Here is a 14,351-nt window from a genome sequence, read left to right on the forward strand (position 1 = left end):
TCTGAAAAAAATAATAGATATTCTACACTTATCATTAATATTCGCATTAACCATCCTTACAATGTTGTTGGGAGTTGGTTTTCTCCACACGAGCCGAATGTTTTACAGTTGTGTTTGTTTGTGCATTAAACAAAACTTTAAATAACGATTTCTGGCAAAACACGAAAGAAATCGTTCAGACGAGTGCTCCTCAACCGTGAGCCGCGGTGTAATCGAAAGTTTTTTAATTGCGCTTTTCCCAAGGTACCTACTGTCTAATTATACTTAATGGAATTACATGGGAAACGTTCACCAAGTCAGACATTTTGACCATATGCAATATACCGCGCAACGTTTGAATTTTCCTGAAAATTAGCAACCTAAAAACGTATGTTATGTATAATCGTCAAAAGTGGTGATAATAATTTTAGAATAAACTCAACCAACATAAGTGTAGCGCGTCCAAACTAGACACCAGAGGAGGCCAAGCTTTTGTTTCAGTGGGCCAATTTTTTTGACTTCTACTGAAGATATTTAGCAGAAACTTTTGTTTTTAATGATAGTTGTCAGCTAAACACAACACAATAAAATGAATAACATATATTTTATGTTAGTTACTCAAATTCCTGTTATTTTTTGAGAAGAGAGTTAGGCCTATTGTTAATTATCTTGTTCAAAACTATTTCTTTTGTCCAGTTGTTTACTGTAAGTGCGCCACTTATAATCGTGCATTGCATCATGGGCTGGCCACATTCTATATACACTACTGGGTTTTAACCATTTTACCACGGAACACTGAGGAAACGATTCAAAATCTTAAAACCCATGTTTTATTATTATAAAATTTTAGGCTCTTCGTCCTTTTTTATGTTTTGCTAAATATCAATAAAAATCATTAATTTCCTCCGCCATCGTAAGTTATAACTGACGCACAAAATTTTGAATTGTTGTTTTGACGTATTAACATTGAACAAGCAAAGTAACAACCAGATTGCACCGCGGTACAAATCAAAAGGGGCCATTAACCAGGCCACCAAGCACGTGTCGTTTAAGTTATTGCCGGAACCGAACTACGGTACCTAAAATAAAACGATGTGGGCGGGAGGATTCTGTCGTATTTAACACAAGGGTTTATTTTTATTTTTAAAAGAGTTGTTCGATGATCAGTTGGTCAAACATCAGCTAAGCGATTTTTATTTTCACTGGTTTACTAACTACTTTAGAAAAATGTTTCCGATCTCAAATAACATATTTCAAGCTATTTGGAAAACAGTCGCAGTTCAGAGCAATGCAATTCTATTGTTGAGCGTTGTAAAACAGGACAGCGGTCCACAACAGGACCACGCTTAAAGAGTTCATTCATTATAACGACACAGGGCGGGAATAAACACAATCATCACACAACACCGGAGGGGAAATGGGGCTTATTTATGAATACGAGGGGTGCGCGATAAGTCCGATCTTAACCGGCTTGCTCTTTACAAGCGGCTATAAGATATATGTAAAAGGTGGACTTGTATTGCACGAATAGAATAGCTTTATATACACATTGTCTATGGCACTTGTTTCTTAGTGGAGCAAGGTAGCGATATTATTTTTGGTCTGATGAGTGAGTGAAATATTACACAAAACGCTAGAAATAACAGCATAAGCAGGTTGACCACCAACTAGCACCATACAAAACGAATCTAAAGTTTAATAACGCGAGTCGCTCTATCCAACCGAGACAGTAGCATACAGTGTCACGCAATGGTATTTTCAAAGCCTTTCACTAGTAGCTGTGACTTCACAATTCGAGGAAGCGATAATAAATTACATTTATATTAGTAAACTTTGGATGTGCGGCGAGTAAGGCACGTCCGGTTTGTCGCTAAACGCGTTGGTGGTGTGTTTCTGGCAGCGAATCGATTTTACTTGCGACGACCCCATGCAGGGGCAGAACTTGTTTTGCCTCCATCACCGGAAGCGCCCCCAAGACTTGGGAAGTCTTCCATATTGTTGGTGTCAACCTTCATGAAAATCATTGTAGTTGATGGTAAACTGTATAGTGTATAACCGTATATATTTCTTTATTATTGTAAAATTAGGCTAGAACATGCTCAAAATTTACAACAAAATACACTTGATAATATGGCCAAAGCCGGTCTAGCACAGTAGTAACTAGCTGGTTGCTTACAGATTGGTGCCAGGGTGCGTTGCGAACCACGAATGGTTGTTGTTGGTTTCTGGAGTGCTGGGTGTTCTGGCGACCAGGAGCACTGTACCTCTTTGTTTCCTCTTTTTCGTCCATATCTTGCATCTAATGGATAAAGCAAAAAAAAAAAAATCAGCAAGTTTTTCCCCACAAAAAAATGTTTTTGGAAAAAGTAGTTACAATCTCGCCTTTCGTTTTTAACATAAATGACTTACATATTCCTCTTCGAGATTCAAGATGTGTTCAACACACTCTTCCACTTTCTCCTGGCTTCCAGTAACAGTCACAATATCCTCATCCTTCGGGAATCGTATATCCACTCCGAAGTCCTCCATGATTTTGCGAATCGAACGTCCCTTGGCTCCAATAAGACGTGGATGTACCTTACGGTCGATGTGGATGTCCTGGCTGACGTGCGAGTCTAGATCCGACACGATCGACAGGATTTCTTGTTTCGCTTTCTCTGCATTGCTTTCGTATCCGATAATCTTGATTTCATTCTGAGTGGAAAATTGTAACAGTCGCCAAGTGAAAAATAAAGCGGAAATTTAATGAAACTTAAAAAAAATACTTTTTTTCAAAAATTGATTACGAACATTTTTGGCTACCTTATTTTCACTCTCTCGTAGTGGAAACTGAATGTTGACCTTGTGCTTGGTTCTAATCTCAGTTATTCTTGCTCCTCGTCTTCCAATGATCTGAGGATGGTATTCCACTGGAACGTCGATCATCATTGTAAAGTTACGCAGAGCCTGATAAGTAAAACGTTTGATAAATTTAGAATTCTATCCATTTTAACCACAAACATAATCGAGTAGTAAAAACAACTCGATTATGTTTCTAAAAATAAGGACATGTGTAAAATATAAATACTAACAAATCGATTTATTCGAAAACGAAACTAAAACACATCACTTACCCTGTCTTCTTCGTCGGCTTCGATTTCCTTCACTCTTTCTTCCAACCCAACTTTAGCTTTTTCGATTTTCTCTACTGAACCAGTCAACTGTATAGGTGAACAAACAAAAAGGTCAAACATAACGTTTTACGTAGAAATGATTAAAATTTAAATGTATTTTTGGGTCAGTTTGTATAGCCTTAAATAATATTAATAATATTAAAGCCCATTATATGACATGGAATGTTTAAGCAAAGCAAAGTTAGAAGAGTTAAAAAGTGCGTACAGCAATCGAGTTCTTTTGTTCGTCAGCGGGTGGAATACTGATGGTAATGTCAAAGGTGTCCATCAGTGCTTTAATGCCGCTTCCTTTTTGGCCAATGATGAAACGATGGAACTTGAACGGAACTTCATATTCCTCAGTTACTGGGACGAGGGCCTGGATGGGAAAAATATTATAAAACGAATTCGAAAATATATAAAAAATGTTAGCAAACACCTACCATTAGAGCTTCTTTAGCCTCTTGACACCGGTCTTTATGCCCAATAATAAGGATGACCTTGTTGTTACCGTTTTCAACGGGAGAAGGAGCGCCTTCTTCGCTTTCTGGTTGCTCTTGTTGCTGCCGATCAGCTAAAAATATTCATAAACTTTATTTACTAGCTTCACGTAGCAAATTGACATAACTTAGTAAGTTTACACAAAATTCGAATGAAACAAACTGTTATGTTACAGTGTAACATTGTTACACTCAAAGAAGATTCACATAGTTTTTCAAGGAATAAAAATAAATGCTACGACGATCTACGCTTTGGAAAACGTAACACTTTACGAATTCGTCGAGTTTTAACATGTTGGCCAAAAATTAGCAACATGCTGATTATTGACAAATATATATGACAGCAGGCTGGCGACTAAGTCGGCCCAAGAATTAGCCAGAAATCCCAAGAAATTGGTCAACGAACAATATTAGTTTTTATTTATCAAAGATCGATTTTGCATCTTATGAACAACTTAAAAATACTATTCGTTGTTTTTACACATTGTTAATCTCATATATTTTTGAGAACGCGAATATGTTACAACATTCCGTACTGGAATTGGTGGGAATTAAATTTGTTAATTTTAGATCCGTTAGTCCTATTTCGGCCTTATTTCGCACTGTGTTTAAGTTAATGTTATTCTAATTTGGAACTTATTGCTGTGGTCCGAACCACTACTCCAGGAGTCGGTTAAAACAACCAGAGTCCGTCGAGTCCCGAATTCCGCTCCACTTTAGGCCTGTATTATACCCATTTACGTAAGAAAAATAAGGAGGATATTCACCTAACCACTCACAGTGGAGTATCATATACCTTACACTCACAAAACCTGGTTGGTAATTATTCTACTAAACTATTCCATCTTTACAATTTACATTTTTCAGGCTTAAGTTTTGAAAGTTGGTACTGCGCGTGCACACGTCTAACTCGGGACACGAGTAGTTTTACTCGAACCCATAGTCCCCGGTCCGTTTTCATCAAACCGACTCCGTCAAGTACCGAGTCCGACTCTCCAGCCCTGGTCCAAACAAGTTAAAGGCGATTTGGGGCCTTAAAAATAGGGCCTTCATGTGGTGGTAAGTTGTATAGTTGGAGCTAATTTATTTTTACCTGGCTTGAGCTATTGCTCAAAATACCGAAACTTTAACTAAAATCAAGGAATCTCTACTTTAATGAAAAAGCATAGAACACTGAAAGGTCTATCTTTCCGGGGAACGGCGGTGTATATCGCTATAGAGTAGGTTTATACTTGCCATTGTTACGGTCAGGAAACTTGACCTGGACGTTGTACTTTGACGTAACAGCCTGAACGTTCCGTCCTTTCTGTCCAATCACAGTGCGATGATACTTTTCGTCTATGTCGCATTCTATTGTCACTTGGTTTTCCTGCAAGTCAGGCGTTAAAATTTTTATTAGAAAAAATCTATTGGAAAATGGTATTTTCCCTCTATATTACACCAAAAACTATTTTAAATAAGAGAGAAAGCTGTCGCGACAAAAAGAATAGTGTAATGTTAAGTTATATGAGTAGACAATAAGCAAAACGCTGTGATTGCAAAACAAGCCAACAAACAACCTTTTGCCACCACATTCTATGCGTAAGATAAGAAACGTCGCTGCTTAAATTATATGGTCATTAAGACATCACCGTTAATGTAATCGAGTGTAACTTACTAAGTCATCAACAATCTCTTCCAACTTTTTCTTGGCGCCGTTAACGCACTCGGATGGACCCTTAATCTTTACCAACTCTGATTCCTGGTCAAGTCGGGGGAAGGAAATCGTTACACCACCAAACTCGTCGCTGACGTCACGAAGTAGGTGGGCACGCCTTGCCATGAAATGCTTGTGCAGCTTCTGGTCAATGTTTAGTTCGATCTCCGTGATGTTTTCCTTAAAAACGGTAGGTTCATAGTTAAAAAACTCAAAATAAAGCAACTTAATCAAGAAAATTGAAATAAGTGCATTGGCTATCTACATTATTTACAAATAAACAAAGGGCGTGATTAAAGAGAAACAGATCGAACATAAATATATTCTTACGAGACTCTTTATTTTTTCTTCTAAAATCTTCTGGGCCTTCTTGGCATCTTCTTGCTTCCCGATGATGACAATTGTTTCTTTTTCAGTGTCATTTGCAGCTGGAAAGATAATGCGAGCCCCCGTATCGTCACGAACCTAATATAGCAATTATATGCAATAAAGTAACTGCAAATTTAAAGGTTTGTAAGGGAACACAATAAAATTTAATGATTATCCAATTAAAGGTTTTTAAATGTTGTGTGTAAGTTTTTTTTTTGATACGTTGGCTTACACTTATAATAGGGACTACCAATTACCTACATCGAGTTTTACATAGTATTTAGCTAGCAACGCCAGTACTTGATTTCGACTGAATTAAAAAAAATATCAATTAAAACCATACTTGTTTAATGCTGCTTCCACCGCGCCCGATCAGATAACGGTGAAGTTCCGGCTTGCACTTAACTTCAACAGTGAAGCTTGATAATTCCTGAAAATATTAGCAACGTTTTTTTACTTGAGAATCGTAAAACTAAATAAGACCAGTTATCAGTAACAGGTAGTTTAATATGTACCTTCTGTTTCGCCAATGACGTGAGCTGTTCTTTTGCTTTCTCAACGTCGACGGCCAAACCGCGGATCGTAACTTTATCGCTGCCGGAGTTCTCCGTGGGAAAGTGGATCTGAACTCCTCCGCACTCATCCATTACGGATCGCACCAAACGTCCCTTGCTTCCAATCAAAGCGTTGTGGATCTTGGAGCTAATGCTCACAGAGTCTTCAACTATGTTTGCCTGTGTTAGAGAAAACGAATCACATGTTTCGAAAAAAACAAAATATCTAAGGTTGGAATGATAATGAATACAGTGATTCAAAAAATGTTTAGTGTCGTTTCTGTCGAATAGACTAAAAATAGGATGTTGAGGCTTTCCAATCAATTATTGGATGTTTAAACGAAGAAAAATTTGCATTAGAAAAAAATTCAAACAACGTAAGAGTAGTAATACTTTTTGCTATTCAGTATTTAAACATATAATACAATATTGTTTCGAAATAACCTTGTAATATGTCATATTACTACTTTGGGGGTCATTACCGACCGGTTAAGAACGAACCACTAATATATTGCATAAATTCTTAAAACAGAAATGAAACAATAAAAACTGATTTTAGGAAAATCCTCGAGTACTGACAAACAACAAAACTAAATCAAACAAATTTAGGTATCACATGTCATTTATTTATTCAAAATAACGAAGAATTTGGAGTCCATTTTTGTTGTTGCTTATTAACACTAGATTTACCAAAAAAATAGCAAATGAGATAAAGACCTGACAAAAGAAAATGGCCTAAATAATTTTATGAGTAAAACACATTGTTTGCATCAATTAAGGTTAATTCCATCGCGTTTTTTTCAAAGTCTTTGCATTCCAGGGCGCGCCATTAGTGCTGGTGCACAACACATCACCTATTAAGACCCTAGTTGTGCTATCCAACCTAGTTAATTTGTCGCCAAAACTTTTCTCTCCTTCTCAACGACAAGTTTTACGTAATGTTTTGGACAGTTACAAGATAAAATGATACTAAAAAGTGAAACAAGGTGTAAGGGCTGATTAATAAAAATAGGTTAAAAGCCGCATTTTTTAACGTGCGAAAGTGAACATCAGTTTGAGAAAGCTGTAATAGGTTGTTATTGGCTTCCGAAAAGAACGTAACAATATAAAGGGCAAAATATCTACTAAATAGGGATGTTCAAAGTAGAATCCCAAGGTATTCTAGAATAATAGATTTCGAATCTAGAATAACGAATCCAGAATAGCGAATCCTAGTATATTTTTATTAAATTATTTAACCTCGATTTTGTTTGGGGAAGGGATTAATCTTAATCTACCCTACAGGGCCCACAATCACAGCAATAAATCGCCCAAACAATTTTCTAACATGTGTACATTATAATTAAAAAACTCTCTCATATGTTTAACATTCTTAACAACTGTCATCTGAAGCCGTTCTGTAAACTGTAATATGTCAACTGTCCAGGTTGTGTCCAAAACTTATATTTTTGCCAATAGTGAGAAAATGCAACACTGTACACAGAAGTCTTAAGCAATTCGGTCCTGATTTTGAAAGCATTGTTAAGTCTTATTACTTCTTTTTGGACTAACATGATTTGTTATGCAGTCAAATGATGTACTGCAAAGAATACAAAGTTATTATTAACATAACGAATTCTTGACAATTACGTTGTGCATAACTGCATAACTTCCCTGAATATTGGCCTAAAGTTGACCTGAAGTAACCCCATAGCGCATTTTGTGGACGGCCAGCACGTTTTGCAACGCTATGTTACTTTTGCAACTTAACGCATTTAGGGAAATTGCGAACTCCACACCTGACATTACACGTTAGCGCTCGCCCAATAACGCTTAATTGACACTTAATTATTAGACGAACGTTATCGCGAGACGCGGTAATTGGTCGCCCGAAAAAACGCTGACACTGCACTACGAGGTTACATTTAAAGCAAGCACTATAAATTGGTCGCCGCGGCGACAGGCCAACTTACCACACGCGTTTGTGCAATTAGGCGCAACAATCCGCGGTAAAACATTAAATTATATCGGTTCCAATTACCCGAAATAAACGGCAGAATTGGATTCGAATCCAGATGGGATTCGATATTCTACTTTGAGCATCCCTACTACTAAATAAGAAATAAATGTTCCAAATACAGTATATTAAACAAAAACACGGGGTTGGCGATTGGGCTAACCGAAATCACCGGGAAAAAATAACTTCTTTTAAGGGCAGCTCAAAAAATAGCCTAGTATAAGATTTCTAACTCTAGACTCCAGCCATTTTCGCTCTGCTGTATTAAACAGGTTTAGTGGCAGTATTGCATGCATAAAAAATGAAGTTCTGAGTATTCGGATGAGATGGAATTGGGAGTCGTTATTGTTATTAATAGCAGACTATGTCAGATAAAGTTTATGTTTTCCTGAAGTTCGACTAAACGGCCATTGTATTTACTTGTTCTTTTTCGATGTCTCTGATCAGTTTCCTTGCCCGTTCACAGTCAACCTTCTTCCCAACAACAGTAATAACTTCGTTTTGCGAATTTTCAGTAGGAAGATCAATCTATAACAACCAAACAAAGGTTTAAAATTGTCACTTTTCTATGGTGCAAAAGCAGTAAAGAAAAAAAACGACTAGTACCAAACATAACTAAAAATATTTTGTGTAATTTAGATAAATGCCGTTTTAAATTACTAACGGGACAACTTATAGCACAATATAGTAATATTACTTGTTTTTATATCTTTATAACTATTCTGGCATGGAATCTATTCTAAAAAACAAAAAAAAAAAAACATTATAAAGTTCCCATACACGAATTAGAAGGCTAAATACAAAAGGGATGTGGGTCGGGACTATTAACAAAAATATAATTTTCGTCCTCTTTTAAAGTATTTTCTACCTGTGTATTGGTCTCCTCTCTAATTTTTCGAATGTTCGCTCCTCCTTTACCAATCACATTCTTATGATATTGCTTGAAGATAGGAACATCTATCTTGTAATTCTTTTCAACCTACAACAAAAAACATTAATTTTGTAGCGAAAACGAATAATGGTCAATTGTTTTGTTTTAATATTAGAGAAATTGAAACCAGTTGCCAGTCATTGAGTTAAACTGCAATCTCCATTTCCTAGCGAAAATATACATATTTTAATTTTAATGCTAACCATGTCATCATTGAGCTGTTTCAGATACTTGTAGCACTTTTCAACATTGTTCTTGGGTCCTCGAAGAGAAACTACGTCACTTTTAAGACTCGCTTCAGGAAAAGTGATATTTACCTAATAACAAAAACATTTAGAAAGAGCATCAGCATCCATAGCCTTTCAGCAATTTACTGTGACATTTTAAGGGGTCAAACAAAACTGGTATACAACTTACATCCGGAAAAAGTTCCCTTATTTCCTTGATCTTATCTCCCTTCTGACCAATGATGGTTTTGTGGAAACGATGATCTATCATCACATCTTTGTTGCGTTCGTTTTCCTTAATAAGAAATACCGAATTACAAGGCGTAGCAATTTTAGACACAATACTTAAACTTAAAATAACGTAATCTGCAACTCACCATCCGTTCTCCCATCATGGCAAGTTGCTTCTTGGCTTCCTTTACGCCTTCAGGGTCACCTTCGATACGAATAAGTGAACTCTTCTCTGTGTCAGATGGAATTCGAATGTTCACCTAAGAACGGCAAAGTGAAACATTATTTAGTGTTTAAAAATGATCAAGATAATGGAAAAATAATAATAATTTATGTCAACAGTATGGTGCTTACCTTGTATTGATCCCGGAGTTTGTTAATAGATTGACCGCCCTTGCCGATAATATTACGGTGGTACTTCGGGTCAATGTTCAATTCAGCAAAATCCATTCGACTTTTCTACATATCATATTTACAATAATAAAAAAGATAAAAGCTTGTTCTAAATTAAACGTGTATTACTTTATACTACAAAGAATTTGTTTTCGTTTATAATTGCCAAAAAATAGCACTTTTTGCAGTAAAGTTTAATTACTATTTCTAGACAAATATTACATGTGACGTTGTCATAGTATTTCTTTCATACTATCGCTTTAATCACAAAAAAGTTCCATAGGATTTTACATAGCTTACTAAAATAATGCAAAACGGCACTTACCAGTTCAGAAATATGCGATGTTAGAAGTTGTTCAGCTTGTTCGACCTCAACAGGTGGACCTTCAACTACAATCTTGTTGTCATCCGCTTGGAATTCAACGTTGACCTACAAACATTAAAATTATTGGTCATGGACTGTGAGAGCTGTTGGAATTTCTGACTGTAGCCATGGCCGAAATACTTAATCATTTACTTTTGATAAGTTAGAAGTCAAGTTCTTTATGTTGGCCCCTTTCTTGCCGATGATAAACCGATGTAGCCATGCAGCGGCAGCCACCTCACGAATAACCACGCTGTTTGCCTAGTAGAAAAACAGATTATGAGTTTGAGGAGATTACCATCAAAACTAGTCCAAATAGTTTATTTACCTTGGCATAAACAGTAGTAAGCGCCTGGCCAAGTTTTTCCTGTTCTCCACGCAAAACAACAGTTTCTGACATGGAATCAGGTGGTGGTAATTCTACTGACACTTCAGTTTCCGCAAGAATGTCCTGAAGTTTTAAGAGTGAAGCAAAACATTAATGGTGATCATAATTGCTTTGATAGAAATTTGGCAAAACATTTTGTATAAAAAAATTATTTACCTCACACTATAACCTCACAATTTTATTGAAACAAAATTCTAAAGCGTTACCTGCAAAGTTTGTCCCCTTGGACCTATGATGTACTTGTGTTGTGCCTTGGCCACTTCAATGCTGATAGTCTTGCTGTGTTGTTTCTAGATAAGAAATTGCAATTTACAGAAATATATCACAGCATGACAGTCAACAGTTGCGTTCAGAGATTTATAGTTTAAATATAAAGTGTATCTTGGAAAACAAATTCCCTTTTTTAATGATGTAAGTATCACGAAATAAAAAAAATTGGCTATATTGTGAAGCAAACTCCCAAGGAAACATGTGGTGCACGGTCACCAAGAAGTTCTCCAATTTTTTTTCAATAATAATTCATGACAAAGCACACCAGGAATCCTATCGGCCACGATGTTTAAATCCCAGTTGGGTAAAGTTCGTCCAGGAGACATTTATTTTATAGTGTTACATGGGAACAGTGATAATTAAATTAATGCTTGCAAGCCTTTACTATACAGTACGAAGGTCACTAAACTTTTTACAATCCACAAGATTACTCAGGAAATTAAAACATACAGGAATTATTACTAACAAAACAGTAAATAACTTTTGTGACCTTTTCTTTACTGACAAAAAACTAAAAATTCTGACTGTGAAAGACCGACCTCAATAATACTATATTTTAATTTGGTTACCTTTTTTTGATAGATTGCAAGAACCCTGCTTACAGCAGCAGCTACTCCATCCTTCTCACCAGCAACTACTACTTCATCCTTTTGGACACCAGGTGGGGGAATGTGAATTCGTACACCATGGTCCTAGTTAACAACACTAATTAAAACTAAAATTTGAAAAAAAAAACACTTTATAATAACAAAATAAAAACCTTCATAATTTGAGCAGCTACTTCATTCCTTGGCCCACTTACAAAAGGGTGGTAAATCTTCTCAATCTGAAGTCTCTCCATAGCTAATTTTGCCTATAAAAAATACCAATTATTTCCAGCTTGGCAAAACGGCTTTAATAAGACGAAATTTACCTGTTCATCAGAGATAAGCTGGATTTCATGTTTGGCCTTGTGTATTCCTTCTTGAGTGCCAGAGATAGTAATTGTTGTGCTTTGGTCTTCTGTCCTTGGAATCATGATCTTAGTTGCAGTCTCTAGTTCAAGTTTCTGTAAGTTCTTGCCAGCTTTTCCTAGGATGATTCGGTGGTGCTCTTTTGGGATATTAACAGTAACACGAGCCTGAAAGTTTTAAAGAATTACAGTAAAATGAAATGTAATTATAATGTATTACAAATAACAACAGCCTTGTAATAAATATTTATACCCTTGAACAAATTTATGCAATATTTTGCATTATTACCTGTGTTTGAAGTCTGTTAAAAATTTCTCTTCTAGCCCTCATAACATGATCATTACGTCCAGATACCAATAAAGACAGTGAACCATCACGACAAGTTGAAACTTCAATAGAAGTATTAGTTATCTTCATGATTTCTAAGCAAACTTTATTCTGTTCATTTTGAGATTGGCCAAATTGAGAATGCTTGAATGCACGCTCTTCCATGGGAATGTGGAAAATCTAAATAATGTTGCAAATCAGAAAATAAATGTCGGTAAACAAGCATATAAAAGGGCATTCTTATATTGCCAGTAACTTACAAATGATATGCATTTTGGGAATAAAGAAAAACACCTACCTGAGTTACATTGGTTGATTTAATTCTTTGAATTTTAGGATTAAGCCACTCGTTGTCAGCTGATGTTGTAGCCACACTACTCTCATGCTCATTTGACAAAGGGGGGAAGGCCTCTGAATAGTTTGGTGTAGTTTCACCTACATGGTTCTCTGTAAAATTTAAACTAGGGATAACAACACTAAAAGTATACATTGAATAACTAGTACAAGGATTGGTCACCAACCTGGCTTACCATTAGAATGGGAAACCTCAGTTGAATTCATGGTCAATGTTCGTTCCGTTCCTGCACAATTGTATCCTGCGTACCAAAGCACTTAATAGCATTTTACGTTAAGGCACTTGATTAAATAGGTTAAACATATAGCCAAATCTGTGGTACTCCATATGACAATTACTTAACTGAAATCTATTATGTGGCACTTAAAATCAGAACTTATTAAAATAAAAAAAAAACACTTATCAGTTATTTATGGATAAACTACTTTTTAATAGTTTTATTATGTGGTTGCGGGCCACATGATAGGTATATAAATTCATTGTACTGGATTTTAAATTTGGTGTGTCTAAGATATTTATCTTGGCTCATTGTTGAATTACAGGACCTCTAGTCTATGCCCTCCTAAACTATACTTTTAGCCAAGTTTAACTAAATACAATTTTTTTAAGCCTAATGCTAACTTTTATCTAAAAAACTATTCTGCCCAAAGGGGATGTGCATTATGGCAGCATCTCGCGTGGTGTGACAAATAAACTTGTAATGCATTTATTTCGAGTACTAATTGAGTCTCTTTTATGTGCTTCATATGTCTTGTATCCTTTTAATTTAAGTTTTGTCAATTTAAAATAAATTAACACTTTTTTTTGCACAAAGCGATTAGAATGCCTTTTTGCGCACAAGAACAACACATGTTTTGAAGATTATTTATAGACGTAACTTTGTGACATTATTTTAAATTATGGCATGATCCCAACCTAAACAAAAATCCTAGATCCTCCCCTGTTTTCGCAGTGGGCCTTCAATAGCCCCTGAAAGAATTTTTAAAGGTATACTTACTGAAAAGGTACAAGAGTGCTTTCCTTAAGTCTGTCCGGGAAATAAAGTCCTCTGTAAATTCAGTTTGACAGTTGTCAAAAATTTCTACTTGACTATACAACATAAACAGTACAATGGGTTATAACTCTAGCAAAAGGAATGGCGCTGGTCTAGAATCCTACCAGAACGAAACATTATGTGGGTTAGGGTGCGGGTTAGCATTAGAGTTAAGGGGGGTTAAGTATTATTATTAAATAATGAATACAAAAGTACTTGACCCACCGGCGCTGGTCTAGAATCCTACCACAACAAAGCACCATTTGGATTAGGGTACAGGTTAGCGTTTGGGTTAAGGTGGGTCAAGTATTATTATTAAATTTGGAATATAATAATACTTGACCCACCCACACTCAAACGCTAACCCGCATCCTAACTCAAATTTTTTGCGTTGATTTTAGAACTGTGGTAGGATTCTAGACCAGCGCCGACCCACCTACACCCAAACACTAACTCGCACCCTAACTCATTTTTTTTTGCGATGATCTTATAACTGTGGTTCTAGACCAGCGCCAAAGGAATGTCTTGATGGGCTGTTCACTACCCAACTGATACAAAACTAAGAAATATACACCAGGTATCCCTTCATGATGTCTGTAGATTACGCACATTGGAGATATTTCCACAAGCAAC

The 14,351-nt window shown here is 36.1% G+C and overlaps 1 protein-coding gene across 3 annotated transcripts; it reads right to left on the reverse strand.

Moving 5' to 3' along the window:
* Nucleotides 1-1,157: 1,157 nt before the first annotated feature.
* LOC146148541 (vigilin-like) lies at nt 1,158-13,840 on the reverse strand. Of its 3 annotated transcripts, none has more exons than XM_083388656.1 (29): nt 13,683-13,840; nt 12,861-12,926; nt 12,629-12,777; nt 12,292-12,510; nt 11,964-12,170; nt 11,811-11,903; nt 11,620-11,742; nt 10,987-11,070; nt 10,721-10,843; nt 10,546-10,653; nt 10,354-10,458; nt 9,990-10,094; nt 9,782-9,895; nt 9,595-9,699; nt 9,381-9,494; nt 9,115-9,225; nt 8,667-8,774; nt 6,212-6,430; nt 6,040-6,126; nt 5,658-5,792; nt 5,289-5,507; nt 4,868-5,000; nt 3,575-3,705; nt 3,358-3,510; nt 3,093-3,179; nt 2,782-2,925; nt 2,389-2,673; nt 2,156-2,278; nt 1,158-1,988 (listed from the first exon to the last, which is right to left on the reverse strand). In XM_083388656.1, the coding sequence occupies exons 1-29, from the start codon at nt 13,783-13,785 to the stop codon at nt 1,890-1,892; spliced, it is 3,852 nt and encodes a 1,283-aa protein (XP_083244782.1). In that variant the 5' UTR covers nt 13,786-13,840; the 3' UTR covers nt 1,158-1,889. The 3 variants fall into 3 exon arrangements, with proteins under 3 accessions (XP_083244782.1, XP_083244783.1, XP_083244781.1); XM_083388657.1 differs by having other exon boundaries at nt 3,575-3,674; nt 4,864-5,000; XM_083388655.1 differs by having other exon boundaries at nt 12,852-12,926.
* Nucleotides 13,841-14,351: the final 511 nt, after the last annotated feature.

The sequence above is a fragment of the Ascidiella aspersa genome, chromosome 4, assembly GCF_963924565.1.
Source record: "Ascidiella aspersa chromosome 4, kaAscAspe10.2, whole genome shotgun sequence".
Lineage (NCBI taxonomy): Eukaryota > Metazoa > Chordata > Ascidiacea > Phlebobranchia > Ascidiidae > Ascidiella > Ascidiella aspersa.